General features: G+C 38.2%; 1 protein-coding gene across 2 annotated transcripts in view; it reads left to right on the forward strand.

Annotated features, from left to right (window-relative positions):
- Window positions 1–25,608, forward strand: part of LOC127522764 (inactive N-acetylated-alpha-linked acidic dipeptidase-like protein 2) — a 317,380-nt gene extending 291,772 nt beyond the window's left edge. For both annotated transcript variants that reach the window (XM_051913038.1, XM_051913037.1), the window contains exons 12-14: window positions 4,468–4,561; window positions 10,520–10,718; window positions 21,265–25,608. In XM_051913038.1, the coding sequence (XP_051768998.1) occupies window positions 4,468–4,561; window positions 10,520–10,718; window positions 21,265–21,451 (480 nt within the window). In that variant the 3' untranslated portion in view covers window positions 21,452–25,608. The remainder of the gene's footprint in view (window positions 1–4,467; window positions 4,562–10,519; window positions 10,719–21,264) is intronic.
- The last annotated feature ends 2,024 nt before the right edge of the window (window positions 25,609–27,632 follow it).

A 27,632-nucleotide genomic window follows, 5' to 3' on the forward strand; every position in this document is an offset into this window, starting at 1 on the left:
CATTTAAGCGCTACCTCTCTCGTTCTCCCCAGGCCTCTGGGGCTGTTGTGCTTGAGCAGCCCCAGCCATCAAGCTCCTCATACAGGGCACATCAAAAAGATAGTGTCGCTTCTCAGCCGAAGCCTCCTATGCAGAAAACAAATCTGAGGACCGTTCTTCTCGCGAAGAAGGCCTCAGCTAAAAAGAAGCCCTGATGGCAGTGGCGTCAAACTTCTGAGGGCAGCCCCCTCTGGGGTGGAACAGCGTACACCTCTTTATACGGTGCCCATGCCACTTCGGTGCCCTCAGGAGGCCGTTCTGTCAGCCCCGCAACCCTCGGTGCTTCGGGGAACAGCGGTTTCCAGAGAGCATATTTCTCAGTGCCCGTCACAAGATGTTGCATCACTGAGACGCTCGCACCCTCTGAAGGAGGTTCATAGAGCAGCCAAGTCGGTTGTTTCCTGCCAGTTCGCTTCAGGACACCAAATTGGCTGTTCTGAGTACACCAGAGTCCAGCCTCTAGAGGCTGGTTCCTTTAGTAGATCATCTGGCAAAATGGAGGCTTCTGCCAAACTTATCTCAATGGGTCCTGCAGACTGTATAAAAAGGTTACAAAATCCAGTTTGGCTTTCCCGTTGGTGACACATTTCCTCCGTGGTGCTTTGAGGCTGAGGCCTTGAAGTCGTACTAGAGTTCCAGCTTGGGACCTGGCTATTGTGCTAGAAGAATTATCCTCAGCTCTCTTCGAGCCCATCAAGACCAGACGTTCCAGAAACGTTTCTGACCTTAAAGACAGTGTGTCTTCTAGGCATAACATCTCTTAAAAGAGTGGGAGACATCCAGGCCCTATCGTGTCCACTACGTGCCTTGAGTTTGCACCAGGGATGGTCAAGGCATTCTTTTACCCAAAGCCGGGGCTATGTTCCTAAGGTGCTGACCGTTGTACCGCAGCCTATTGTCTTTCAAGCCTCCTGCCCTCCTCCCTTCAGAGATCAGGACCAGGAAAGCTGAACCTTATGTGTCCAGTAAGAGCACTGGATACTTATATCCACAGAGCTGCCCTGTAGAGGAAACCTGATCAGCTGTTTATCTGCTTTAGATAGCCTTGGATAGCCTAAGAAGGGGCTCCCTGCGACTAAAAAGTCAGCAAGTGGATAGTTGAGGCTATTTCTCTTGCTTATGAGATTTCTGGCCAGCCTTTACCTTAGCTGTCAGATCCCATTCTACAAGTAATATTGCTCATTTTAATGAATTAAACTGAAATGTTTTCAAAAAAAAATTCTGAGTGTGTGATATTGTAAATTAATAATAAAAAGTTATCAAATTTAATTATCTTAAAATATAAGAAAATGAAAATGTGATTCTTGTTCATGTTTTTTATTGCATGCTAAGACATTTTGAAAGCCTCAGTTTGCTTTCTCTCTCTCTCTCTCTTGTCACTTAAAGGTGCAGTTTGTAAATTTTAGCGGCATCTAGCAGTGAGGTTGCAAATTGCAATATAGAGAAGCTACGGTGGCCAACACAGGATGAAGTTGTCATCGTCTGAGACAGCAGAGAGTAGCCAGGCAAGCAAACACGCTCTGTAGAGCAGTTTGTCCATTTAGGGCTACTGTAGATACATTATGAAACGGTTCATTATGTGAGGTCTTTATACACCACTGAAAACATAGTTATGTATATTATATTGCATTTCTGTCAATAGATCCTCCTAAAATTTACACATTGCACCTTTAAAGACACTGGCAGCAAACATACTTATGAACGTGCATCTGTTCAGCACCTTACAGTGTCGAAAGATAACAATTGATGTTGTAGATGATGAAATTCTGGAGTGAAACAACATTAATTAGAACAACTATAGAATGTACTGTAGATGTGTTATATACAAAATATGTATGTTTCATCTGTTGGAATCAGCTGAATGTGTGATAGTCCTCTTGCCTTCGTGGACTTTTTCATGTTAGATATTAGTTTCTGCCACCCAATAGAAAGAGAGAGCACAAGAACTAAAGAGCAACTCCAGAAATGAGGCTATAAATAAAAATTCAGCTTTTGTGTTCAGGCACATTCTGCAGTGCTGATTAATGCTCTCTCTGCTGAAATCAATGCTGGAATCTCTCAGTCTCTGATTGATTCCACATCACTCCAACTTACACTTTAGGGCTTTAATAAGAAACCAAAAAATATGTTTAGAAAAAAAAAAAAAATAAGAGAACAAGAAAACATAAGATTTTGATGTATTGCACTTATGGAAGGAGTTTCAGCATGAAGAGTTTGGCTTTAACATTGGTGGGAACACTTTTAAATCAATCAAAATTGCACTATGCATTGTGCTCTTAATATAAGATAAATTCGTAAAAAAAAAAAAGATAAAATTCCGATCCTTGCTCTCGTTCATCCGTCCATGGTGTTCATGTAGGAGATGTGAGTTCGAGCCTGGCTCTCGATGTTCCCGGTTTTTAAAAACGCTGTCTGTGAAGCAGCTTTCTGTGCACACACACCAGGAATGTTATTTTATTACTCAAAAAGTCTTAAATGACCTTGGAGTCGGGAAAAAAAAATGAATGTGTGTCAGATCTGCGTCATGTGATCCAGGTCTTAAAGGTCTGTCATTTATTTTTATCAAAGAGCAACAACAAAAAAAGAAAATCACTCACTGCTCTTGACTGAATACATTTTGTAGCTTTAATAAAAATTAATCTATATTTAATTTATACTATGAAGACTATGCCATGCTATTTTACTTTTGATTACTTCATTCAATTTCTGTAGTATTTCTTTACCTGAATACTAACTGTTAGACCTACCAGATCTACCCTATTCAGTTATGTTCTGTTTTGGCTATGTTTCATTGGCTGCGTTCACACTGCAGATAAATGTGGCCCAAATCAGATTTTTTTGCCCATATGTGACTCGTATCTGTTTTCCCCACGACAGTGTGAGTGAACAGTACAAACCACATGGAATCTGGTCTTTTCAATTCCCGATTTGTGCCACTTCTATGTGTGGTACTAAAGCTGATGTTTTGTAATGCGACCGCAGTGTGAACAGTCATATCGGAATTCATGCGATTTTTACGTAACTCGAGATCAACATTCGTCACGATTCGGAGCTCATGGTAGTCTATTCAAAGATTTTACATACCCGGTGTTATCAAGAAAGTTGCGAAAGGTAGTGTGAAGGCAGAAGGGTAGTGTGGTCCGTTTCCTCCAGATTACATAGTAAAAAAAATGGCATTAAACAAATGTTTAAAATATAGCATCTATATGTTGTTCCTACATTAATTTGGAGATTCACTGTGAACTTGTATCTATGTGGGTGTTCAGTTTTTTCTGTCATTTGGCCAAAATCTCATGCTATGAAAGAAGAAGTACAGTATTGACTATGACTCGACAACAAATGCTAGACTAAGACACTCTTCTACGCTCCTCAAATACATAAAACATTAGCTTCTAGTGATTTTATAGTGAGTAAAAAAAATGCTTTACTTATTCAAAGTACCTGTTCTTTATTTATCCTTGCATTGCAAACAAGCAGAGATGGTCCAAACTGCGTGCGGCGTTATGAGGTTTAGTCACAGGCTCTTTTTAATATTGGTTAAATATTTGCAATACCCACAGACAGACGTAAAGGTTGACCAAAAGTAATGATTTATTTAAGAAAAAAAAAAAGAACTATGAAACAAAATATTGAGATACAAGGTTTCTGCCCGACAGCGACAATTTAGTATTATACGAGAGCTGACCTGTGTTAGTTGTACATTTTATCACTGCATGAGATCCTGATCTCGTGGGAGGCCAGCAAACTCCTGCCCTGGGGCTGATTCATTTAGGCAGGGTCAGTGGTCAGACACTGAATGCTCCTTTTGAGGTGTGCATAACGGTGAACTTTTACAGGTCAAGAGTTGGTCCGTCCCGAGAGGAAGATTACCCCCATACTGCCAGCCAGCAAACTGTAGTTTTCACAAAGGTCAGGAGAGGTCAGGCAGAAGAGACACCATATGATAAAAGCACAGTCGATACGTGTTCATGCTGTGCAGTTTCCCAGCCCACGTGTTAACCTCATGCAGAACATGAAGGGACATCAGGCGAATCTATAATGTTTGATCCATGGCCACTGTGGATGCAGGAAAAGCTCGGTACGGATCTTCCCATCTGCACAATTACAATCACCCATCAGATGCCAATGTGGAGTGTCTGGGGCAGAAAGCAACGGAATCCAACAAGGGAGTGAAAATCAATGGAAAGGCATCAGAAAGATAAGACGGAATGCAACCAGTAATTATAGTTCAGCACTGAAGGACTGGCAAATGCTCTTGTTATCTGAGCCTATTAGAAAGAAGCATTGGGAGCATTCATGGACAATTTTAACACTTAAAACATGACGTTTGCTTTAATACAATCCAATGCTATTATTTTATTCAATGAACAAGAATCCAAACTGACTTAGCAGAATGTTGATGGACCTTTTTGTCTTTTGCTAATTTAGATTACAGCTGAGACCATCCTGCGACTTGCTACGGATCCCGTTCTTCCATTTTATCCTTTGGATATCGCTCTGGATGTTCAGAACAAACTTAAAGGTAAGAATGCACCTTTCATAATTTATTTCACAATTAAAATGGTGTTCCACATCACCTTATAGCTGGCAAGACTTTTCTGGAAGTTTGTTTGCAGATGTAACTCAGTGTTACAGGCTGGGTCAGCTTTGTGTCACCATTCACTCCTCCTATTAAGATGATTTATGGACAGACCATCTGTTTGGGTGGACATATCGATCTTTCTATCACAGTTTACATGGATGTTGGAATAATGACCTTGATTTCTGCATTTTTTTGAATATTGTTGTGAATCATTTCTCAGCTTGACCCGGTGCTCAGATCAAATGGGATTATAAGCTTCAGACCTGATTGGTCATCAGTCTGGCACCCATGGGTACCCATGGGTAGTAATGAGCATTTGACAGGCTTTAATTTCCAAATGTTCTGTACATATTCAAAGACTTGCAGAACTGTATTTCAGATATTCAAATAACATTAAATTATTATATAGTGGCTCGCAGGTATACCTATTGCATTACTGCAGAGAGACATTCAAAGCATCCCCTCTGAATCTGTTCTCTTTCACCTTTGTGTTTAAATATTCATGAACACACAGAAGAGGACAGGTGAGAAATGTAATTGCCACATAATCTTGCCACATGAAGACAGACTGCAAAGCCCTTAATGCTGTGTAGTATTGGTATTTCATCAGACACGCACCAAACACTCATGTCCGATCTTTTGTTTTACTGTCTTGGCTGCAGCGGCATTGCATGCCTGAGAAAATCCCACATCATCCACAGATGCTTCGTGAAAGTCATTTTCACTGTCACTCTTCTGAAAGGATTACATCCCAGATATTCTCATTATTTCACGTACTGGTGATTGGCACTCCCAGCTGTTTCCTGACAGATATAACTGTTCTGTTCAGTCTGTTCTGTGTAATTTGGAGTTTGAAGGAATGAAGTCAACTCCAAATGTCACTGTTACGGTAAAATGTCATTATACTCGCTTTCTTTGTCAGGTAAATGCAGTGTTTATGCAGTAGATGCTGATCTATAAAGCTGTGATTGTTCAAGGGCACTGATTCAATCAAGAAGCATAACTGGAATTCCCTAACCATAATAAATATTACACTCTACCGTTCAAAAGTTTGGGGTCAGTGTATGTGTATTTTATTTTATCTTTTTTTTTAAGAAATAGATACTTTTATTTAGCAGGAATGCATTAAATTTATTAAAAGAGACAGTAGAGACATGATAATATTACATAATTTTTTTATATATTTTAAATAAATGCTGTTCTTTTGAACTTTCTATTCATCAAAGATTCATGAGAAAACAGTCATAATTTCTACAAATATATTAATTAGCACAATTTTTTTCAACATTGATAATAATAAAAAAAATAAAAAAAAAGGTTTTCGAGAACCAAATCAGCATATTAGAATGATTTCTGAAGGATCGTGTGACTCGTGTGTATAAAAATAAATGCAGCTTTGGTGAGCATAAGAGACATTACAAAAGCATTACAAAATATAATGACCCCAAACAACAAAACATTTAAAAGATTAAAGTCTTATATTTGAGCTTCTTCCATGTATCCTGGTCTGGACAGTTGATTAAATATTATTATTAAATAATGATGATGATGATGATGTTTCCCTAAGTAATTTGAAGTATGTAAGCATTTAGATCAAGGTCTTAAAGATCAAATGAAACAAATTCGGTACAGAATGAGTCCAAACTTTTGATTTGTAGTGTACACTAGTGTATAGAGACTGGGGCAAGTAAATGAAGGATACTTTGTGGTCGGGACATTCTTCCTCTCTCCTCATGCTGTATTATGGTAGGAGTTTCAGAGGAACATGAAAATGCAGTATTCGTGAGGAATAATGAGTTGAGTGAGATCAAAGAGTCATGGCTAATTGAAACCTTTGAGATCTTTTGTTCCCTTCAGATTCAGACAGCTCATTGATGTTCAGATTATTTTAGAGTGACTCAGCAGAGTGAAGAATGAAGACTGCCAGACATCTGAAATCATATAAGTTACTTGCTTGCTGCAAGATAAAGTTGATAAGGCTGTTATTGGTGAAGGGAGGCTACTTTAAAATGTAGTTGCCACTACAAAGTTAAGCTATTCTCTTTTTAAAAAGGTAGTTCACTACAAAACAAGCTACTAACAAAAAGTGGAAAGGCTCATGATGGAAGGGCGATTATGGCCTGACAGGAAGCATTCGTCCAGCCTGCCAGGATTGACTTCCCATTTCTTACACATCCAAGCCAGATCCAATCCGGTTGTGGCGCGGGCCATGACATCCAACAGTTTTCCGTATGCAGGACCGGCAGGCTGAGAGTACACATACATACATCTTCGGCCTCTTAAACCACATCCGCCTCTTCCTGGCTGGATGGCTAAAGACAGCACATCCTGATCCAGAAGATGGCTCAAGCCCGCGACTGAGAGCCATACCTCTGTCAAACGCCTCAGCCAGCTCAACCTGTGATCCCCACGACTTGAGCCTCGATCATGCCTCGGCAACAGCAAGGGGCGAGCTGCGAGGCACAGATGCCTCTACTGCATCCCTTGAGAATAAGGGCACGGAACGGAGCTTTGACATTGCAAACATCTCACAATGGGCGCATTCAGCTCCTCACCTAGGCATTGAATGCACAGGTTGTGTGTGTCCTCAAGTGTCAGAAACCTGGGACACAGAGGCACACACTTTCTGAAATGCTTGCTAGGATTCTTCACTATGCGCTAGCTAAACAAACGACTCCTGAAGATAAAAAAGCTGATGACTTGTATCACAGGCGCCCTCTTATACTTCCGTGTACTCCTCTAATGACGTCACGGACTGTCGCCAGCCAATGAAATTGGAGTGTGTTCACACATGCTTCAGACACCGGTTACGCTGATGGTGTCCCCATAGCGTCGATCCAAGACGCAGTGTTGAGTTCCACTTTGAAAGGGAATTATTAAACACCTTAGTGTGATCAGTAAGATTTAAGTATTTTTTAATATTTCAAGGTTTAAGATGAACATTTTTAGAGATGTTGCTTCAATTAGCTGATAGCCTGTTTTGCTTTAGCCATATGATGCACAGTAAAATCCTTTCTGAAAAAGAATTAATCTCCTGTAAAATACTGCTTTTTCAGCCACACAAGGCCAAACAGATGTTTTTGGGGTATTGCATCAAGTCTCACACTGTTTTTTAAGCTTTTGCCACAAGCATTGCATTTTTTAAAACAGCATGTCAATACATAGCCCATCTTTTTAAAAAGATCTTGAGACCCCTGCAATCCGATGCATTCCTTTGAGCTCTGTCAAGCTGTTTGTAAATGCCACCATAGGAATGTATGCACACACACACACACACACACACACACACACACACAGTACTGTGAAAAATTTTAAGGCACGTTAGTATTTTCACAGATACGCACAAAAAAAAAAAAAAAGGTTTTAAGGCAGTTATTTATGTCTTTTGCTGTAGTGTGTCAGTAGGAAATATCAGTTTACATTTCCAAACATTCATTTTGCCATTAATTGTAATCCAAGAATCTAAGAACAACATAAGTGTGACTCCCAAATGAGGAGCACCAGCATAAGGATTTTACAATAACAAATTGGCTTTATTAAAAAAAAAACTGCTCTTTTTAAATGTACTGAAGTGTGTTAAGAAACATTCATGAAAGTGTACCAAGTGGTCTTTTTATTTCATTGATATTACATTATCTGCAAGTACATTTTTTAATAAACTTTTAATATTTGAAGTGCACAGTCAATACAATTCTTTTTTAAAAAACGGTATGCTTATTAGAATATCACACGTTTAGCTTAGCACATACAAATGTGAAACTATTACCTCAAAAGTCTCAAGCACTATTTTTGTGGTGAGCTGCCTATGTTTAAGTAGAATGGCTTCCCATAAATAGATACATTTTTGTAACCAGCAAAATTCAGATTTTATTGAAGGTCTCTTCTGTGTGAAACAATCTTAAACTTAGCGACCCAGTGAACTAGCCTGTTTAAATGCACGCCCACCTGTCACAGCCCTGACATTATCTTCGAGAGGATGTAGAGTTCTTAACAGCTCCAGCTCAACACATGATTAATGCATGCTTGAGTAAGCAAGTTGAAAGACCGAGCAGAACCATGTCAGAATTTTTTTATGTACTCTTTTAAATTCAACCCCCTTAAACTGAGGATTAGTTTAACCTACAATAGAGGAGTTAGAAGTCATGCTATACTGACAGTAAACTATATATTTGCCATCACATCACATTTTAACACATACCTGGAGAAATGAATGAATATGCATGGCTTTGACTTATTTGTTAGCTTTTGATTCCGGGCAGATGGAGGTATGGTAGGAGTGCATCTTTATTTAGCCCAAAGATTTGCTGTTAAATACTAGACTGTTTCATTTTGAGGGCCAGTGCTCAGCTGGAGTTTTAAGGGTTGCACTTAAGCTGTCAAAACAGTTGCTGCTAACAACAAGTGAAATCAAGTACAAAGCCGAGGGGTGTGTCTGAGACGATTAGGTTTATGAGGATGAAGTGAAATTGGATAAAAGCTGCTTTGAGTGATGGGTAGGTGTGGTTAACAGCTGCAATGCATTAAGCCCAATTTGGCCGTCCATGTTATTGTACCTTAAAATGACTAAAATTATGATGTTCAATGCCTGGAGCAATTGTCAAACTTTTATAAATGCATTAAATTCTTCCAAAGTTACAAAGACGTATACATTGTTCCAAAATTTCTAATAAATGCTGCTCCTTTGAACTTTCATCAAAAAGTCATGACACAAAAATTGTATGGAATTCAATAAATTACATTTTAAAATATATTTAAATAGAAAAGAGATATTTTAAATTGTAATAATATTTCACAGTATTACTGGTACCAAAAGTTTTAACTAGTAATTTTCTTATTGTGCAACTGAATGCACAAAATATATTTAATGGGAAAAAAGTGTGAAAAAAAAAAAAAAACTCATTCAAACAGAGAGAGCGCTGATATTGACAGAGACAAAAAAAAAACAAAAGCAGACTGCGGGCTTGGCTCACGTCGGCAGCGTCTGGGTCCAAAGTTGTCCTGACACACCAAACCGACACTCAACACCCGACGGCCAAGTAGCACGTCCGTTCTGCGCCTGCGTAAGAAGAAATGCCTTTCTGTACCAGCAGGTGGCAGTAGCTGAACAGCCAATCAGAATGATCAGATGGCCCGACTGACCGATGAGCTCTGACGAGCACCGACGCCGATTCAACATGTCGAATCGGCCGAAAAAAAACGACGAGTACCAACTTCAGCAATGGTGCGGAACACACTGAGAAAACTTGGTCGGCCGACGAACAAAAACTGCCCGACGGCCGACCGTCGGCTTGGTGTGTTCCGGGCTTAACCCTACCCTAACCCTACCCACAACTCTACTCCACTCCATTTGAAATCCAGAAAGGTGGAGAGCTCTATCCCTCCACCCCACTGGACGTCCAGAGAGGTGAAACTGGCCATCATAGACACTGCAGTGAGTACCACTTGTGCAAATTCCCGAAGGACTGGCCGAGATGAAGCTGTTCTCTGCGGGTACATGAGCGCTAAACGGTCGCTGATGGCCTGGAGCTCATATCTCCGAAAGCGTCTAAACAAATTTTCAAATAGGGCTATGTTTACATATAAATCGCATATCAGAGGTCTAAACAACTATATTCTCGCCTAAAAAAGTATTAAAACCACATTCCATTACAAAATAATAGTAGTATCTATAAAAATATGGTGGGTTTGCTCATCCCCCATGACACTCGCTGTGAGAATGCTGCAAGCGGAGTGACTCACAACTGTGAAACGATTCCCGTGGCGTTACTGGTAGAATATCGCATGGATGGAAAGGCCAATCAGATTCGAGAACTAGAACGAACTGCTGAGTGTGTGTGTGTGTGTGTGTGTGTATATATATATATATATATATATCATTCATATGTCTTATATTTTCAGATGACCCACTGAGACGGCCGGACCTGCTGAACATGGCTGCATCTTTGAGGGAAAACTCAACCTTCTTCCAATCTGAGGTCATGCGTCCTGCTAATGACCCCAAGGAGAGAGATCCAGCCCATGTACGCATGCTCAATGACGTCCTCCGAGATCTTGAAAAAAGCTTCCTTATCCCGAACCCTTTACCAGGCTTTTACAGGTAACTGTTTTACACCTGTGGCTTACAAGATCACAAACGTGTAAAACAGCACTGTTGCTAAAATTTTAATGAATCCATACATTTTTACAACATGAAGTGTTTCATTCAAACCATAATATATTCATACACACAGCCCTTAAGTTTCAAAGGAAGTGAAAAGTGGTGAAACATTTGGAGGAACCATTGATATATCTGAAAACAGAGAGATATCAATTATTGAGTGTTTGGGGTGAATGAAAGCTGAATAAAGTTTCTTGTTAAAAGAGGTAAGAAAACGGTACGTGCTAAACCTGCCAATTAAGTGTCACATTACTTTAAGAAAAGAAAGCATCAAATATTGCACAAATACCTTTTTTTCACAGGACTATCCAACTTTTTCCCCACACAGGTTTACCAAAAAAGTTTGTCATTACAAACTTTGAGTTTGTTGATCATTATCTAAAGGCATCTTTTAGAATACAAACCATAAAGTTTAACAGGAGTCCCCCCCCTCCTTCATCTTCAAAAGCCAAATGCATATGCATAAGCAGATGTCAAGTGCTTTGCCTTGAGAAGTTGTTTGCATTCAGAGGAGGAACCAAAAATGCGCTGTTACACTGGACAATACCACTTCTCATAGTGTACCAGCAATCTACGCAATCAAAGGCAGATGTCACGTCTGTGCTCTTTGTTGCTGATGAAATGGAATGCATTTACGGATAGATATAGTGATGAAACAGTATAGTATTCTAATTAATCAATATTCTAATAATCTAGTATTCTAATTACTATTCCCTCAATATCTGGTCATTTTACAAGACGACATACATGATACATGATATGATTTAGAACAAATTGGCTTGGTTGTTGGCTGAGGCTCTAAGCCAATGAGTGCTAAGCTACGTTGTCAGCTTGAGTACGGTAGGGATGTGCCAGAAGCCGAATACCTTATTCAGAAAGGCATGGATAATGGCTTCAAAACAAATATCAAATTCAGTCACTCCTCATGTTTGGTGTATAACAAGTGAGCCAGTGTTGAGCACAGTTTTATACATAAACATCTAAAACCACTACCCAATAATGAGGGTGTGAAGTGAATGAGTGTAAAATTATGTCTTAAAAAAAAAACTTGGCTAGTGTAATATCAACTAAAATACTACATCATAGACATTTTCTACTATTTGAAATGTCTATTTAAATTATTTAAACCATATGATACACAAATTAATGAAATAAGCACAGCATGACTGCAAATCAATGATGCCATCTCTGCGCATCTCCAGCTCTCTGTCAAGAGTAACATCAACTAAGTTATTGAATAATACACATTTTCTACTACTTGATATGTCTATTTAAATGTTTTATACCCTGTACAATATGATAGGCTACCTATTTCTCTGTCTCACTCTCTCTCTCTCTCTCTGAAACATCAAGCATTTAGGCTATAGATTCTTTATAATTTTTTTTTTTTAGAAGATATTTAAATATTTATTTCCGGCATTGGGTAAGGTCCCCGAGTCGGTGTTGTGTCGAAGCACAACCGCACTACATCTCGAAGCACTGCATACAAGGCTATCATCTTTCACAATTAGAAGATGTTAGAATTCTAATAAAAAGTAATTATTTTATGGGTTATACAAGGCATATTTGTTAAATGATAACGAAACAAAAGGGAACATATATACATTTAAAACGGTCTTCTCAAGTAATTCGACGAACTTCTGGTTAAAGCCCCACCCACTTCTGGTTTTATCCAAATACAGATACAGGTATGAATAATTTTGAGATTGATACAGATACAAATATTGGCTCCTCTGCATACCCCTAGAGTACAACAACTTCAGCGCCTTGCTTTGAAAACTGTGGCCATACTGATGTATTTTGGGATGTTGGACTGCATTTCTAATCAGCATGCACCTGGCAGTGTGGTAGACTGTTTATCTGAAATGCACCTAATGACTAATGTTTTTTGGGGGTGAGCTATTCCAAAAGGAACATGCTTATGCTTGAGTGAATGATGACATTATGTTCCCATAGTCTACTGGGACAGATGTTACTGAGAGACATACTAATTTCCATCTCTGTCAAATTTTGTTATCCCAGACACAAGTGCCAAGAAGACTGCCACATCCTGAAAATGAAACTTTAAAAATAAATAAATAAATAAACAAACAAGGAATGAAAAAGAAAATCGTCTCCTTCCTCTCAGAGTTGCATTATTCAGTATAGAAAAGCTTATTTCTTAGTATGACTATTATATTGCATTTAGAAAAGGCTGCATTGGCTCTTTATGGTGTATTTGTTTGTAAATAGTTTATAAATATTGTATTTATATAGTTTCTACATATATAGTTTATAAAGAATTTGCCTTCAGGTTCATAAAAAATGAATGATCATAAAGATCATTGGTTGTTCATAGTGAAAGACCATAATTAGCATAATTAGATTATAGTAGGAGTCTATAGGAATTTATTAGCCTATAGTCCCATGATTCCCCTAAGGGGGATTCATGGGTCGATGGACTGAAGTAACCATCATTTAGCCATTGTGCTGATGTCATCAGCTTTTGCCATCTCAGAGAACAGCACTTGGCTTCCATGACTCAACAATGCAGGTCAATACATAGTGAAGCCAAAGTTAAGAGTATTTATATGTACAAAAGCATCGAAGGTCAGCAAATTAAAGGAACAAACAACTTCTTTCTTTAAATCAAATGTTCCTGGTAGTTTCTCCTGACAGTGGCCATGATTAGGGGCAAGAAAATGCAAAGAAGAGCGAAAAAGGGTCAAGCACAATATTAAGAAGTGAAGGCCTGTATTACTGAGTTAATGGTTTCTTATGACCTTCTCAGTGGAGGAGATCTAGATCTCAAAACTGCAGGACTTATGTGCTAAAACACTATTGCAGGTACACACACATCATCATCATCTTGCAGGGAACAGAAGTAAATCCCTCAGTCGACTGTGATTCAGTCCTCAGCTCAACAGAATAAAGTGCTGATCTTCAGCCAGTGTCCTCACACACTCCTCAACCGCAGGGATTTACAGATGTGCGTCTGATGGGAATTGTGTTGCAACTGGATCCATAATGGAATGGCCGGCAAAACAGCATGAAATCGAAATGGTCGCTCTGATTATTTCTCCTCTTTGTGTTTAGGTGAATGCTAGTTTGATCTTCCATCAATCTTCAAGGTCTACGACACACCCTGGGTGCTGCATTTCTGCTTTGATTTTTCTCTTGACGCTGCTGTTGACGTTTGTTGGTTTTGCTAATCTGGACTGAAAGAGGGCCCTGTTATTATCAAAGCATCATGTAATTGTAATCAGTAGCAATCAGCATGTCCTGGAGTGGTTTTTATTAAATTAACAGAAGAGGAAGCAAACGGATGAAGTGCGAGAGACTCGTCAGGGTACCTGCTCATTATCTCTCTTTGGGTTCTGGCCTGAAAATTAACACCCTCTTCACTGTTTCACCCCGTTTTAAACACTTGCCTCTCTTTTTATTAATCAGTTTTAACCTACGTATTGAAATGGTGCAATTGAAAATGGACTGGAAAAAGATTTTTTCACTCTGTACGAAATAGAAACACTCACAGAAGCAACTTGTAAAGTGTCGGATGAGCCATTATAGGAACCCAAGTTCATCCCAAAATTAAAATTTTGATATCATTTACGCACCCTCATGTCACTGCAACTCTGTATGACATTCAGCAGAACATTCATGCTGTTTTTTGTTTGTTTTTCATTTTCCATACAGTGACAATAGGTATGTTTCCATCCACCTGTTTTTATGCACATTTTGGGATACTGCATAAAAAATAAAACGCTGGATGGAAACGCGCATGTAATTTTTTTAATGTAATTCAAAAACATGCGCATAAACTACAAACCCGATTCCAAAAAAGTTGGGACACTGTACAAATTGTGAATAAAAAAGGAATGCAATGATGTGGAAGTTTCAAATTTCAATATTTTATTCAGAATACAACATAGATGACATATCAAATGTTTAAACTGAGAAAATGTATCATTTTAAGGGAAAAATAAGTTGATTTTAAATTTCATGGCATCAACACATCTCAAAAAAGTTGGGACAAGGCCATGTTTACCACTGTGTGGCATCCCCTCTTCTTTTTATAACAGTCTGAAAACGTCTGGGGACTGAGGAGACAAGTTGCCATTTGTGCGCCCATGGGCATGCTGGTCTGAAAACGAGGTGTGTTCAGGTGCATTGTTGGCGCATTGCTATTTTGAGGCAACTGAAATAGACTTGAAATATATATATATTTTTTATTGTTATTTAAAGAGCGCGTTAGTAATATGAGCCTATAGGTGGGTGCACAACGCGCCTATACAACACCCATTACTCATTAAGAGAATAGGGACAACCCTTTTAGACTATGCCGACCATTCTTCCTGTCATTAAGCTAGCAAAAGTGGATTCGAACATGTCCTAAGTGCACTTGCTGTGTGCCGTGTCCCTTGGAGTCTAGCACACAAAATGTATGGGCTGTTGTTATTGTATTTTTTGTTGCTTTTTAGAACTTCATGGATGTCCTCTTTATGTCATCAATGCTAACAATAAAATCTTATGGGTTTAAAATAGCATAAGAGTAAGTAAATCTTACAAAATTTTCATTTTGTCAACTTTTTGTTGTGCCATTATTGAACGTGCTTGTCAAACGTAACTGTTCCTCAAGCAGTCAGGCATCAGGTAAGAGTTTGGCCACATTGGTTTAAAGAGGAAGAATAGAACTCACAAACACTCTGGAGAGTTTGTTCCTGCAGATAAAACGAACGCCAATATTCAGTAGACATGGAACAGATGATATCTGGACCCATGCGGGGGACTCTGCTGCGTACGCTAAACTCGATTTGTTGCTGCTGAGAAGGAGAACTCTTTCTCCATTAAAAACAAAGTATGTGGTGTTACTAGGGAGCCCAGATCAATATCAAAGATTTCGTGGAGAGTTCTATAAAAAGACTTCCAGCAACAGTTGGTGTAAAGAGGATATGACTGAAATCATAAAAAGGGACAAGACTTGGAAAGTGAACTTGATTTAACAGCCTGCACTACTTAATAGTGTGGATCAGCAGTTTAACAAGTCTTTTGTTGCAACTAAACGTCAGGATTGTGGAAGCCGTGCTTTTAAGTGTTTAAACTTCATTGCCATTACAACGTAAAGTCGCAAAACCTGTAAACCTGGTAACTTCCGCATAAAGTTTGTGCATGGAACAAAGGAGGGAGATGTAACTTGCAGCTGTTTACACAGAACAGTACTCCCTTGTGAAATACAATATTCTATACTAGTATCCTTGCACATAAAAAGTAGACGTTTTGACTATTTGCCTTCTTCAGTGAATCGTTAAATATTACTACCACACAAAGTTCCCAGGTGTAGCTTCTCATCACAGACACGACTCAATCAATGATTGTTTACCAATCACAATTAGACAAGTTTTAAGTGTATGTTTAAAATAATACATTCAGTTAAGTGTCTTGCAATACTAACAAATCCATCATCACCATCTAAAATAACAAAAGACAAATTAGCAAAAGTTACCAAAAAATTATCAAAGATTAATAAAAGTACATTAAAACATACAGTTAATTAATACATGTAAAATGCAATCAATTTTAAAATGCCTTTAAAGGTGCAATGTGTAAAATTTAGGAGGATCTATTGACATAAATGCAATATAATATACATAACTGTTTTCGGTGGTGTATAAGGACCTTACTAAATGAACCGTTATGTTTTTATTACCTTAGAATGATTCATTTCTATCTACATACACCATGGGTCCCCTTACATGTTAAGTCACCATTTTGCGTCTACATGTTTCTACAGTAGCCCTGAACGGACAAACTGCTCTACAAAGCGTTTCGTCACTATGTTGTTCTTCTAAATTGTTCATGTTTTTAGAGGAAGCTTGCATCATCACTACATTGAATATGCATGAGAAGAAGTAGTAGTAGTCGTCTAGTTTATTAGAAGCAGAGACCGTTCTTTGATAGAAGAAGAAACCTCATTGCTTGACTGGCTACTCTCTTCTGTCTCAGACGACGACATCTGTCTTGTGTCGGCCAGACGGCCACCGGGTGAGTGCCATTGTTTGCAATTCACAACCTCACCGCTAGATGTTGCTAAAATTTACACACTGCACCTTTAACACACCTAAAGTGGAACTTCACCTATTTTCTACCCGCTTTGTATTGATACAGTGTCGGTAGTATGTGTAAATAAACAATGTTTACTCCTTCTCCATGTTATATGGACTGAGAAATTCACATTTTCACGCCAAACGGAGGGTGAAAAACTAAAAGAAAATGTTGTACTGTCAATTCCACCTGAAGCAAAAGGTTGCCGCATACAAGAAAGCTGATGACATAGTGTTCCATTTTTACTATAACGTTCCATTTAACCAAACATTTGCTGTTTAAAGAGTAGACAAAGTACAATACAATTTTCAAAGATAAACCCACTCTTACAATAACTGTTCCATTAATAACCCTCTATTGATCCGACTGTCAGTGGGTGGGGATACAAAAAATGCTAAAGTACAATTTGTAGTTTTCACAAAAGCCTTGAAGCTGTCAAAGGTCCACCAGAACAGGCGTTTTACACCATCTGGAAGATTTTGCTGACAAATAAACACTGTGTACATTGTGGTCCAGTTTGAAATATTAACTACAAATATTTTTCAGATTTTCCATCACATCATTCTCTCAATTTTTATGATTCTTTGCAGCCTTTAGCCACTGCCTTCAGCACGCTGGATCCTTTACAGGAAACTGAAAATAACTCACTCCTGCTAAGCGTTTAATCTTTGAATTCTTACACCTGGGAACAATACAAGTCAACACCATAATGACTAAAAGTTTGCTGAGAAGTATTTCCTACTGAAGCAAGGCGGTATTTGACTCCAGTCAAGTGCATCTATAGCAGACTGGGAGTGGCTTTGGACAGCAAAATGTATAGTGCATTGTGATTGTTAAAGTTTTCTATCTTATTTGGCAAAAGGGAAGACAGTAGCCCCTTTTCACTGTTTTCTGTAGTCAGGTAGCACTGAAAAAAAATGCCTTTCTACTGCATAGGCAGCCAAGTTTTTTTGAAAGCCCTTTAAGTAGGACATCTCTTAATGTTCAAGGCACGTAAATTCCATAACACGATGGATGATGGGATACGCTTAGTTTCAAATACCGTTCTGAAACTGTATTAGCGATAGTGTGGATTTAGTGTGCATCACTAAGCTTTGTTTTTTTTTTTTTCAGATCTGGGACAATCTTGCGCACTTTCAGTTGTGTGCAAGCGCTCTAAACTGGCCAAGACCGCAAGTTTGGGTATTGGGACAGAATGTCCTTTAAAGAAAGCAGGCAGGCAGGAAAAATGTCATTTGGTAATCAACTTTCAACAAATGCTGTCAGTTGAGCTTAACTTGTATTGAACTCAGAACGTTCCTTTAAGAAGTTTGGAGAGCCACTTTCTGAGTTATATGACTCACAGGCCAAACAAAAAAGGGATAACCATTTCCTTTGGGAAGAAATAGAAAGTGCTTGAGATTTGGACATTTCAGTCTTTCACTTTAAATAAATCATACCAGTGAAAGAACTGTGAAAGGCCTTGGAGCCTGTCTTTTTGAAGCTTCATAATTCTTAAAATGATAACAAACAGTAATCTAACACATTTATTGCAGCTATAAATTTATCACTTGGTGAAACAGAGAACAAGCTCTGTTCTCATGTGATTTCTACCTTTTACTTAGCAAGATATAGTTCATGATAAGGTTTTCATTTAAGCTTTGGTCTCTGAAGGTCATAGGCTCATTCTCAACTTTAGACCTGTTTACAGATAAAGAATTGCTTCAGTTATTAAAGTTAGATGTTTGAGGCTGGTTAAAACACCAAAAACAGAAATCGATGTGTGACCCTGAACCATGAAGAAAATGGACCAGAGCCTGTTGATATTGTCATGCAGGAGTTCAGGTGATTTCTCTGCAGATTACAGTTGAAAACATGTGCGGTTGCTCCAGTGTTTTCCAAGGTTGTCTTAAGACACATTGGTATTGATTTTGTGATGTATTTATGCTCTCTGTTATATCTGAATGTGTTCTCATAGGTACAGTAGATGACATATAAGTGCATTATACTTTTTCCCCCTTACCTCTCATCCTCAGAAGAGCTTCCTAAAGCAGCATTTCTCAAACTGGGGTTCACAGACCCCCAGAGATCTGTTGCAAATAGCAAGCAGCGCTGTTAAAAATAGCTGGTATACAAAAATAAAAACATTCAGAAAACCATGGTAAGCAATATAGGGCCAAATCAGCAATGATAATACACAAAAATGGTTGACTTTACACCATTTACTGTTAGTAGGGGGCAGTTGTGGCCTAATGGTTAGAGAGTTGGACTTGTAACCCGAAAGTCACGGGTTTGAGTCTCAGTACTGGCAGGAAATGTAGGTGGATGAACTCATTACTCACAACTGAGGTGCCCTTGAGCAAGGCACCTAACCCCCAATCACTCAAAATGGCTGCCCACTGCTCTGGGTGTGTGTTCAGTACTCACTACTGTGTTTGTGCACTTGGATGGGTGAAAGGCAGAGCACAAATTCCGAGTATGAGATACACGACAGTATGCAAGTATACTGCTACATGACACATCATGTTATAAATGTACAAAATGCCATTAAGTAATTTTAATTAATCATAAAAACTCATGATTTGATTTAAAAATTTTAACATGCACATTGTGAAGCATAAATAATTTGTGCTTTATTTCAATTAAATTAATTGTGTTATTGCTATTATTATTTTTGTTGTTTTATTTATTAATTTTCTATATTACTTATTTTTATATTAATTATTTACTTTTATTATTTTATTTTATTTATTTTATTATTTTTATTAATATTATTATTATTAATTTATTTCTGTACTATTAGTATTTTTACTAATATACTATTAATTTTATTTATTATTAATAATATTTGAATTTATTTAATTGTATTATTACTGTTATTATTTTTGTTTTATTTGAATTTGTTTGGCTTTGTATTATTGCTATATTTTTTATTTATTTGTTTATTATAATTTGTTTATTTTTATTTATTAATTTATACTTATGTTATTAACAATATTATTTTAATTTATTTGCATCACGCACACTGTACCCGGACACTCACGTAAAAACAGTATACTCGGGGCTTAAGAGACAAGTCTTTTGTCTGCTGTATAAATGCTAGGGCTGGGACAATACATCGAAACTTGATTCGCAATACAAAGAATCTGGAGCGATTCTGATATTTTCCGATGTATCGCGATTCTCTCTCGAATCGATTAGTTTTTAAACAACAGATGGCACTACTATACGTACTTTAGAAACACTCGTACACTGCCTGCTTCCAGTTCCTTTACACACACCACTTAAACCTAAAATAATCATTCATAAAGTTCGAAAGGGTTGAAGCGAATTACAAATCTCGCATCATAAAAGCATTCTGAGCTGAGAAGTATATTTAACCACTTACATGACTCAGCCGAATGCACGATCACGATCACTGTCCAGCAGTCTTCTTCGTCAGCATTTGAGCGGTGTGGTTAAAAACTAGCCTAGAGCGCCATCTGCTGTTAAAACTAAGCTCAGAATCGATTCAAGAGAGAAAATATCAGGATCGATCCAGATTCAATCGAGAATCTATGTATTGTGGGATTACAAATTTAAGAATCTGTTTAAGATCTGCTGATCCTACATCCTGACATAACCTCACATGAAATACTAAGGTGAAGTATATTGTATTTAACATTTTGAGGTAAAGATTATGACAATTTAAGGAGATCAAGGCAGGCAGCCCAGGTGTCTGTAACATTAACCTTTTGTCTTCATGCACTTCCTAACCATTTGGCAGGACAAAGCTCAAGATACAGCGGTGCCTTTGTCTCTATGATAATGTAAAGGTATGGGCAATACTGTCAGACTGAGTGGATTAGCACCTATGCATTTGAATGACACCGTTATGCTGATTAGATCATGGCTGGGAAATGTAGGGAATGGGCTGATTCCTGCACTGCATTTGCATGCTTTGTTTAGATTGTCTCCACCTCTACTCTATGTATCCCTCCCCCTTGAATGTATATGAACTACCAAGTACACTGCCATAGTTGGACTTGGATGACTACAGCGACGCACAGCGCGTTTCTCAATAAAGAGTAACTTCTGCTTGAAAGATATCCCAACGTCTCCTGGTCTCTGCTTCGACGAGGAAAAAGTTTCCTACAGTATTGTCCCAATCCTAATAAATGCCTTTAACCAAGAACCATCCATTCACATTAGGAGAAATAGGTCTGTGAACCTTTGTGGATCGATCCAGATTCGATCGAGAATCGATGTATTGTCCCAGCCCTAATAAATGCCTTTAAACAAGAACCATCCATTCACATTAGGAGAAATAGGTCTGTGAACCATTTGTTGGTGTTAAAGTGTTCTTTAGACACTTTTAAAAACCCTGCTTTAACCCTGCTCTCTCTCTCTCTCTCTCTCTCTCTCTCTCTCTCTCTCTCTCACACAGGAACATTCTCTATTGCTTGAGCAGACAAACTCCACACTTCTCTATCCTGAAGGATGCCCTGGAGGTCCCCTGGCACAACAGCATCAACCAGTCCCTTACTCTGGTGTCCAGGGCCATCAGTTCAGCTGAGAAACTCGTACAAAGTGGACTCGACCTTTTTGAGAATGAAAATGACATCCCACAATGACATCCGGAAAGAGACCACATTTTGTCAGAATATGACACAAACCCTGAGATCTTCTGGTCGACACAGACATTTCAGAGGGATCTAAAGACACTTTGAGAACTAGATGATATCATTATGAAGTGCACTATTAATCTAATGTTCACCAGAAGAATTTCTTCAGGCCAATACTAAGTTATTTTTTTTGTTCCTCTAATGACGTTCAAAGGTTCAGCCTTTGTGGTTTCTAACATCAGGCTAGAAAGATTAATGAGAAATGAGTCAGGGAGCTAAACTCTATAACTTGCAGGGTCGAGGCTTTTTGTTCTGACAAAAAAAAAAAAAACACCAGCAGGTTTATCACCAACATTTCCAGTCACATAAACCCCAGAGGATGACTGGAAGTCAGGACTCAAAACAGGTTTTTTTTTTTATTGAAACAACTTGATGTTTGAAACATGTTTCAAAATATTTTAGAATATGTTTTTTGTTTGTTTGCTAATCTAGCCCACCATTTTACAGATGGCAAGCAATCACCTTTGGAAAAAGGGGAAATGCTGTGACTCTCAATCAACATGGAGTCAGACTTTATAATGCAAAACTTTCTGATAGTAAAAATAAAAAGCTGAAAGGAAGCACCAGTGCTACTGTGACAGTCTCTCAGGGGCGTTTGTTTCAGAATCTGTAGAAAAATAGTAACGGAATAAAATAATTTTTTATTTTTTTTTAAACAGGTAAACCAATTAAAGTTGAACTAAGACAGGTCAAGTCGACGAAACAAGAATTCAGGGTAATTATTAACTGAAACTCTGGCAATACAGTAGTGATATAATTAGAAAAGTACTAATAGTTTTGTGAATGAAATTCATAGTCATAGATATGGGTTAGAATTTTAGTTTATAGTCCATAAATCCAAGGCAAACATAGATAAGTTTTCAAGAGGTGTGAAATGCGTCTGCATCTCATTGGGTGATAATTGACCAATGAGGAGCCAGGATGTTGAATATATAAGCTAGACAAACAGTGCATGTGTATGATGTCATAATGGAGTGTGTGGAGTCATGGTAATATCATGTTAATGTCTTTTTGATTCCGGCGGCCAGTGTATTTGTTCTCAGCATTTGCACTAATGTTGTTTCTCTAGTCAACAATTTGGGGGGAAATAAGAGATTTGAGAGCAACTAATAACTTTCCTTTTACTTCACTTGCCCTTTAATGTATGAAAAACAGCTCAACTAGAAATACAAAATTCAGGGAATCTAGTTTGACCCAGCTTTAATTTATTTACGTGCCTTCAAATGAGTCATACATGCTTTTAGAGCAGCATTTTGCACTCAGATTTAAATACCAAACATTTACCAAAATATTTTGTACTGTGGTTGTGCTTATTTATATTTTTTAGTTGTGGAGATATTATTTGAAAGGTTTGTAGAGTTAAAATGATTTTCTTTCTGCTTTTTTTTATTGTTTCTAATCTGTTTAGTAAGCCCCTGGAACATATTTTTAGAGAGCAGCCATTTAAAGCTGTGCATCATTTCTGCATTTAACAGAGTCAGCATCTTACTTACTTATTATGACAAACCTTTTAAACAGATACTGCATTTGCACATGCTGTGGACCCCTCAACTGCTGGATTACTACTCTAAACAACCTAGAAGAGTCCAGCTCATTTGCATTGCACTAAAATGAACTGTTAAACTGTCAACCTGCCTGTGTGTTTGTTTGCGTGCTATTGTATTTATTTATTTTATTTTCTAAATATATGTAAATACTGATAATTTAATCTGACTCATATTCTGTTGGCCCAAGAGAATTTTCAGGTTCAGTTATGTCTTGAATTGCAATCGTTTGTATTGTGGAGCATTTGTACGAATTTTATATCATGTGAAATCTTCAAACTGCAGCTGCAAGTTGCATGAAATGTTTTATTTAGATTAGGATAAAGTAGTTAGACTTATTTAGATATAGAATAGTAGGCTAATCATTCTTATGGTCTGAATAATGGGTCGGACACTGAAATTGCACATACAGTTGTATCTCAGTGTAATATCTCACAACAGAATCACTAACTACATACAAGCACACATATACAGGGGCAATGTAAAATCAGCCAGCTGTTATCACTAAATAAACCCTGATAGGGTGATCAGGACCCCTATGTGGAGCAGAAGGGGTTTGTTTTGCGAAAACGACTAGCTGACTATACATTCACACGGATCCACGCAAATGACTCACAAACGCTGTATTACACATGCCAGACAAGTAGTTGGCGATGTCACTTTGTAAAGAAAGACCGCGCCTGTGCACATAAGCATTCAGAACACTTGCATGCCTATCCACCTTATTTTTATAGTTTACTGGACTTTTATCTCCTTCTCATTATTTCCCTATAGTGGCTAATAAATCGGAAGTCTCACACATTCACAGAAATATCTTAATTTCGTGTTGAAAATTAGGTGGATAGACTAAACACGTAATACGCATGTGCATGCCATTTTCACCGATTCATGTTTTCGCAGTTTACATGAGGATGACAACGGTATGGTTTTCAAAAACTTGCACTTTGAAACCCTTTTTCAAAAGTTTGCATTTTCTTCCAGGCCACCAAAATGCCGCTGTCGTGTAAATGAACATAAAAGTTTTCCGTTTTTAGTTGAAAACGGTGTCGTGTAAACAGCCCCCCAGACACAAGATGGCGCAAGTTTACGTGACACAATAAAGTGGCACTGGTTTAAGTTAAGTTGCGGTCACTTTCACCATTGTTCACCAATTTCTGAAATCCATTAATTTCAATAGGAATCTATGCGATTTGTGAATTTTGCGTGAGGTTGAAAGATTTACCCACCCACATTTCGCAGGAGGTTAAAGTTGGTCACGTGAAATTGACACAAACTATTTTGTCAGAATTACAGGTATGGTCAAATTAGTGAAATTTCACAGAGAAAAAAAAGAACTCATCTATTGTCAATAGAGTAGATGTTTGAAGCACCACTAACACATAAATCACTTTCAAACCAGACAGCTTTCTGTTGATTAATGCGACAAATTCGTGTAACTGAACCTGTTGCGAAATTTGCTTGGGGAATTCTTTGCCTTTACAAAAAAAAAAAAATCCAGATTGCATGGATTCCATCACTATCTCACAACCAATTCGTACGTATTTTACGAGGTGGCTAATTCGTACGACCTCATTTGTACAAATTCATATGATTTGTCTAAACCCCAGTGACTGGTAGGTTTAAGGGTGGGGTTAGAGGTAGGTCATTCGTACAAATTCATACGAATTTGGCAACTCGTAAAATACGTACGATTTAGCAAAAAACATACTAATTCGTACAACTGATGTCCTACGAATTAGAACGAATCAGCCACCTTGTAAGATACGTACGAACTGCCGTGAGATCGGGTTGTGGATTCCTATTGAAATTACTAGATTTTGCACATGGCAAGTTTGCCGAGCGACGTTAAAGGTTGTTAAAACACCTTTACTTTGCTATAGCCGAAAGGAAATATCTGACCGCTGATGCCAATCAGATTCAAGTATTCCAGAGAGCCATTTAATAAATACACGTTGTAGCGTAGATCTGTAAACAGTTTTTCCCAGTATTTTTCCATGTTCTGGCATCACCTTATACTGAAATGAGTACTATTGTAAATGCAGTGCATGTAAAATCATTCTTGTATATGGGATGTCAAAAGCTTGAGAACACTCATTTTGGAGAACGACACTTTTGAACATAATTCATGTGAGTGTGTTTGGTGACACGTACTAAATGACATTTTAGTGCATTCAGTGTCCTACACTAAATGACATTTTTGTTTTGTCTCAATCAACTACAGAGGTTGAATGCAGACTTTTTGTACCCAGTGGGGCATTAAATATAATTGTGTTGTCTTTAGTTTGATGTCTTGTGGATCCGCATGGGTCAGAAAGCACCTAATGAATGGACAATGTGAACGCGCTGTTGCAGTTTAAATGGGTGGAAGGTTTCATTTAATTCACGGTATGTTGGAGAAAAGAATATTTAAAATGGAGGATATAATGTGATATTCAAAATGCACTTAACTGTAATAAGGGTAGAGAGGATTTCAAATGCATGTTATTTTTTTTCTCTGCTTAATTTGTATGCCACTGAACATTAACTGATCCTAAGGCAATAAATATAAGTGCTGGAATAACATCTGTTTGATCCTCAGTCTCTTTTCATTTCTCACTGAAAGACCGTTTCACTACCTTTAATGATAATCTGCCTTTTTCTGTCAAGTATAGAAGTATTGGGTGAAGGACGAGAGAGGACCAGTCCTGGACTTTACGTTATGTTTTATTATGTCTGTGTGGCATTGTTATGTCACTTAAATGGCATTGTAGCAAGGTTAGTAGATACGGGAAGAAGGAGGCAGGAACTGGTGAACGTTCACAAACTTTAATATACCAAAATAAACAAATACAAAACGAAAGTAAAATGGCGGCAGTTCCTCACGGACGACTGCCGCCATTTTACTTTTAGTAATTATTTAGTGATGGCCGATTTCAAAACACTGCTTCAGGAAGCTTTGGAGCATAATGAATCAGCGTGTCGAATCCGCAGTTCGGGGCGCCAAAGTCATGTGATTTCAGCAGTTTGGCGGTTTGACACGCGATCCGAATCATGATTCGACACGCTGATTCATTACGCTCCGAAGCTTCATGAAGCAGTGTTTTGAAATCGGCCATCACTAAATAAGTCGTTATTTTGTTTTTTTTGGCGTACCAAAAATATTCTCGTTGCTTTATAATATTAATATTGAGCCACTGTACTCACATGAACTGATTTAAATATGTTTTTAGTACCTTTATGGATCTTGAGAGAGGAAATGTCATTGCTCCCTATGTAGGCCTCACGGAGCCATCGGATTTAAACAAAAATATCTTAATTTGTGTTCCGAAGATCAACGAAGGTCTTACGGGTGTAAAACGACACGAGGGTGAGTAATTAATGACAGAATTTTCATTTTTGGGTGAACTAACCCTTTAAACACTAGTTGTAGCTGTGGCCTGGGAAAGTTTGGTTTGTGCTGTCGACATGTCGAGAAGATGCTGTTTTCTGTGCTGCGAAAGCAACTCCACTTCCAATGGTGGTTCAGGTTGATCAGCTACTTCCAATGTTTAATTATCAGTTTCAGGCTTGAATTGATCAGGTAAAACCGATGCCATCGTTACCGTTTATATCACTAGCCACGTTTCCACTGTCGGGCCAAAAAGCGAGCGTGCTAGTGCATGCCAGGGCCAGTCGCAATCCCACTGTCACTTCTGGGGCTTGATCGGGCCTCTTCGGGGCTTCCTCGGGGCCAACGGGCAGGGTTTTTTTGGCCCGCTGAATACCTTGGTCCAAAGAGGGCCAACTGGGGCTTGAGGAGTGGTCATGAACAGAGGCGGCGTTTACCTGAGTCAGGAGACGTTCAACACCGCTGCTTATTTCTCATGTTATTATATCAGGCTAACTTCAACATTTAAGACATTAAACAATTTTCAGCTCAAAACTCACTTTCAGACACCAGAGAGTGTTAGAAATAATTTCCTTGCGATACGATGGGTATTCTGATCACCGTATGAGGCAGAAATATACTTATATGAGATGCTAAAGGCTACTTATGCTAATCATTGCGATAATAAATACACACGTTTATGGAAAATACCAGAAACTGCTTGAGGAACATGGACAACTCGTATGATTTATTTGGTTTAATGTTTTATCTGTCTCTTCCCTGTGCCTTTGTTGATACCGGACTAATGCTTCTGCATATCTGTCACACACTCCAGTTAAGTCGTATAACTTAGAACTCTTGTTTTCTTCTCATGAGCTCCCTCTGTTACTCTGGCTGAAAGGATAACAGTATAAGAGACGGAGAGATCGCTCAAACCTCCTCAGATCGCAATCATCACATAATTTCAAGGAAAATTAATAGAAATGCTCAGAAATGTGACGTAAACAATGATATTTTATCAATAAATATTATCAATATTTTTCTCTTCTGTGTAAGCCTTTGGATTTAAAAGCCTTAATAAAGTTGTTTTGTGCATTTTTGTGATCGTAAATAAATGGAAGCAGGGGCAAGTGAATAGGTATGTGTTCTCTTTTTATGTGAAATGGTAGCCTAAATACTAGTTTGATTCAGCATGATTGATGTGCACTCCTGACACAAATTAATAAATTACTGTCACTGT

The sequence above is a fragment of the Ctenopharyngodon idella genome, chromosome 11, assembly GCF_019924925.1.
Source record: "Ctenopharyngodon idella isolate HZGC_01 chromosome 11, HZGC01, whole genome shotgun sequence".
NCBI lineage: Eukaryota > Metazoa > Chordata > Actinopteri > Cypriniformes > Xenocyprididae > Ctenopharyngodon > Ctenopharyngodon idella.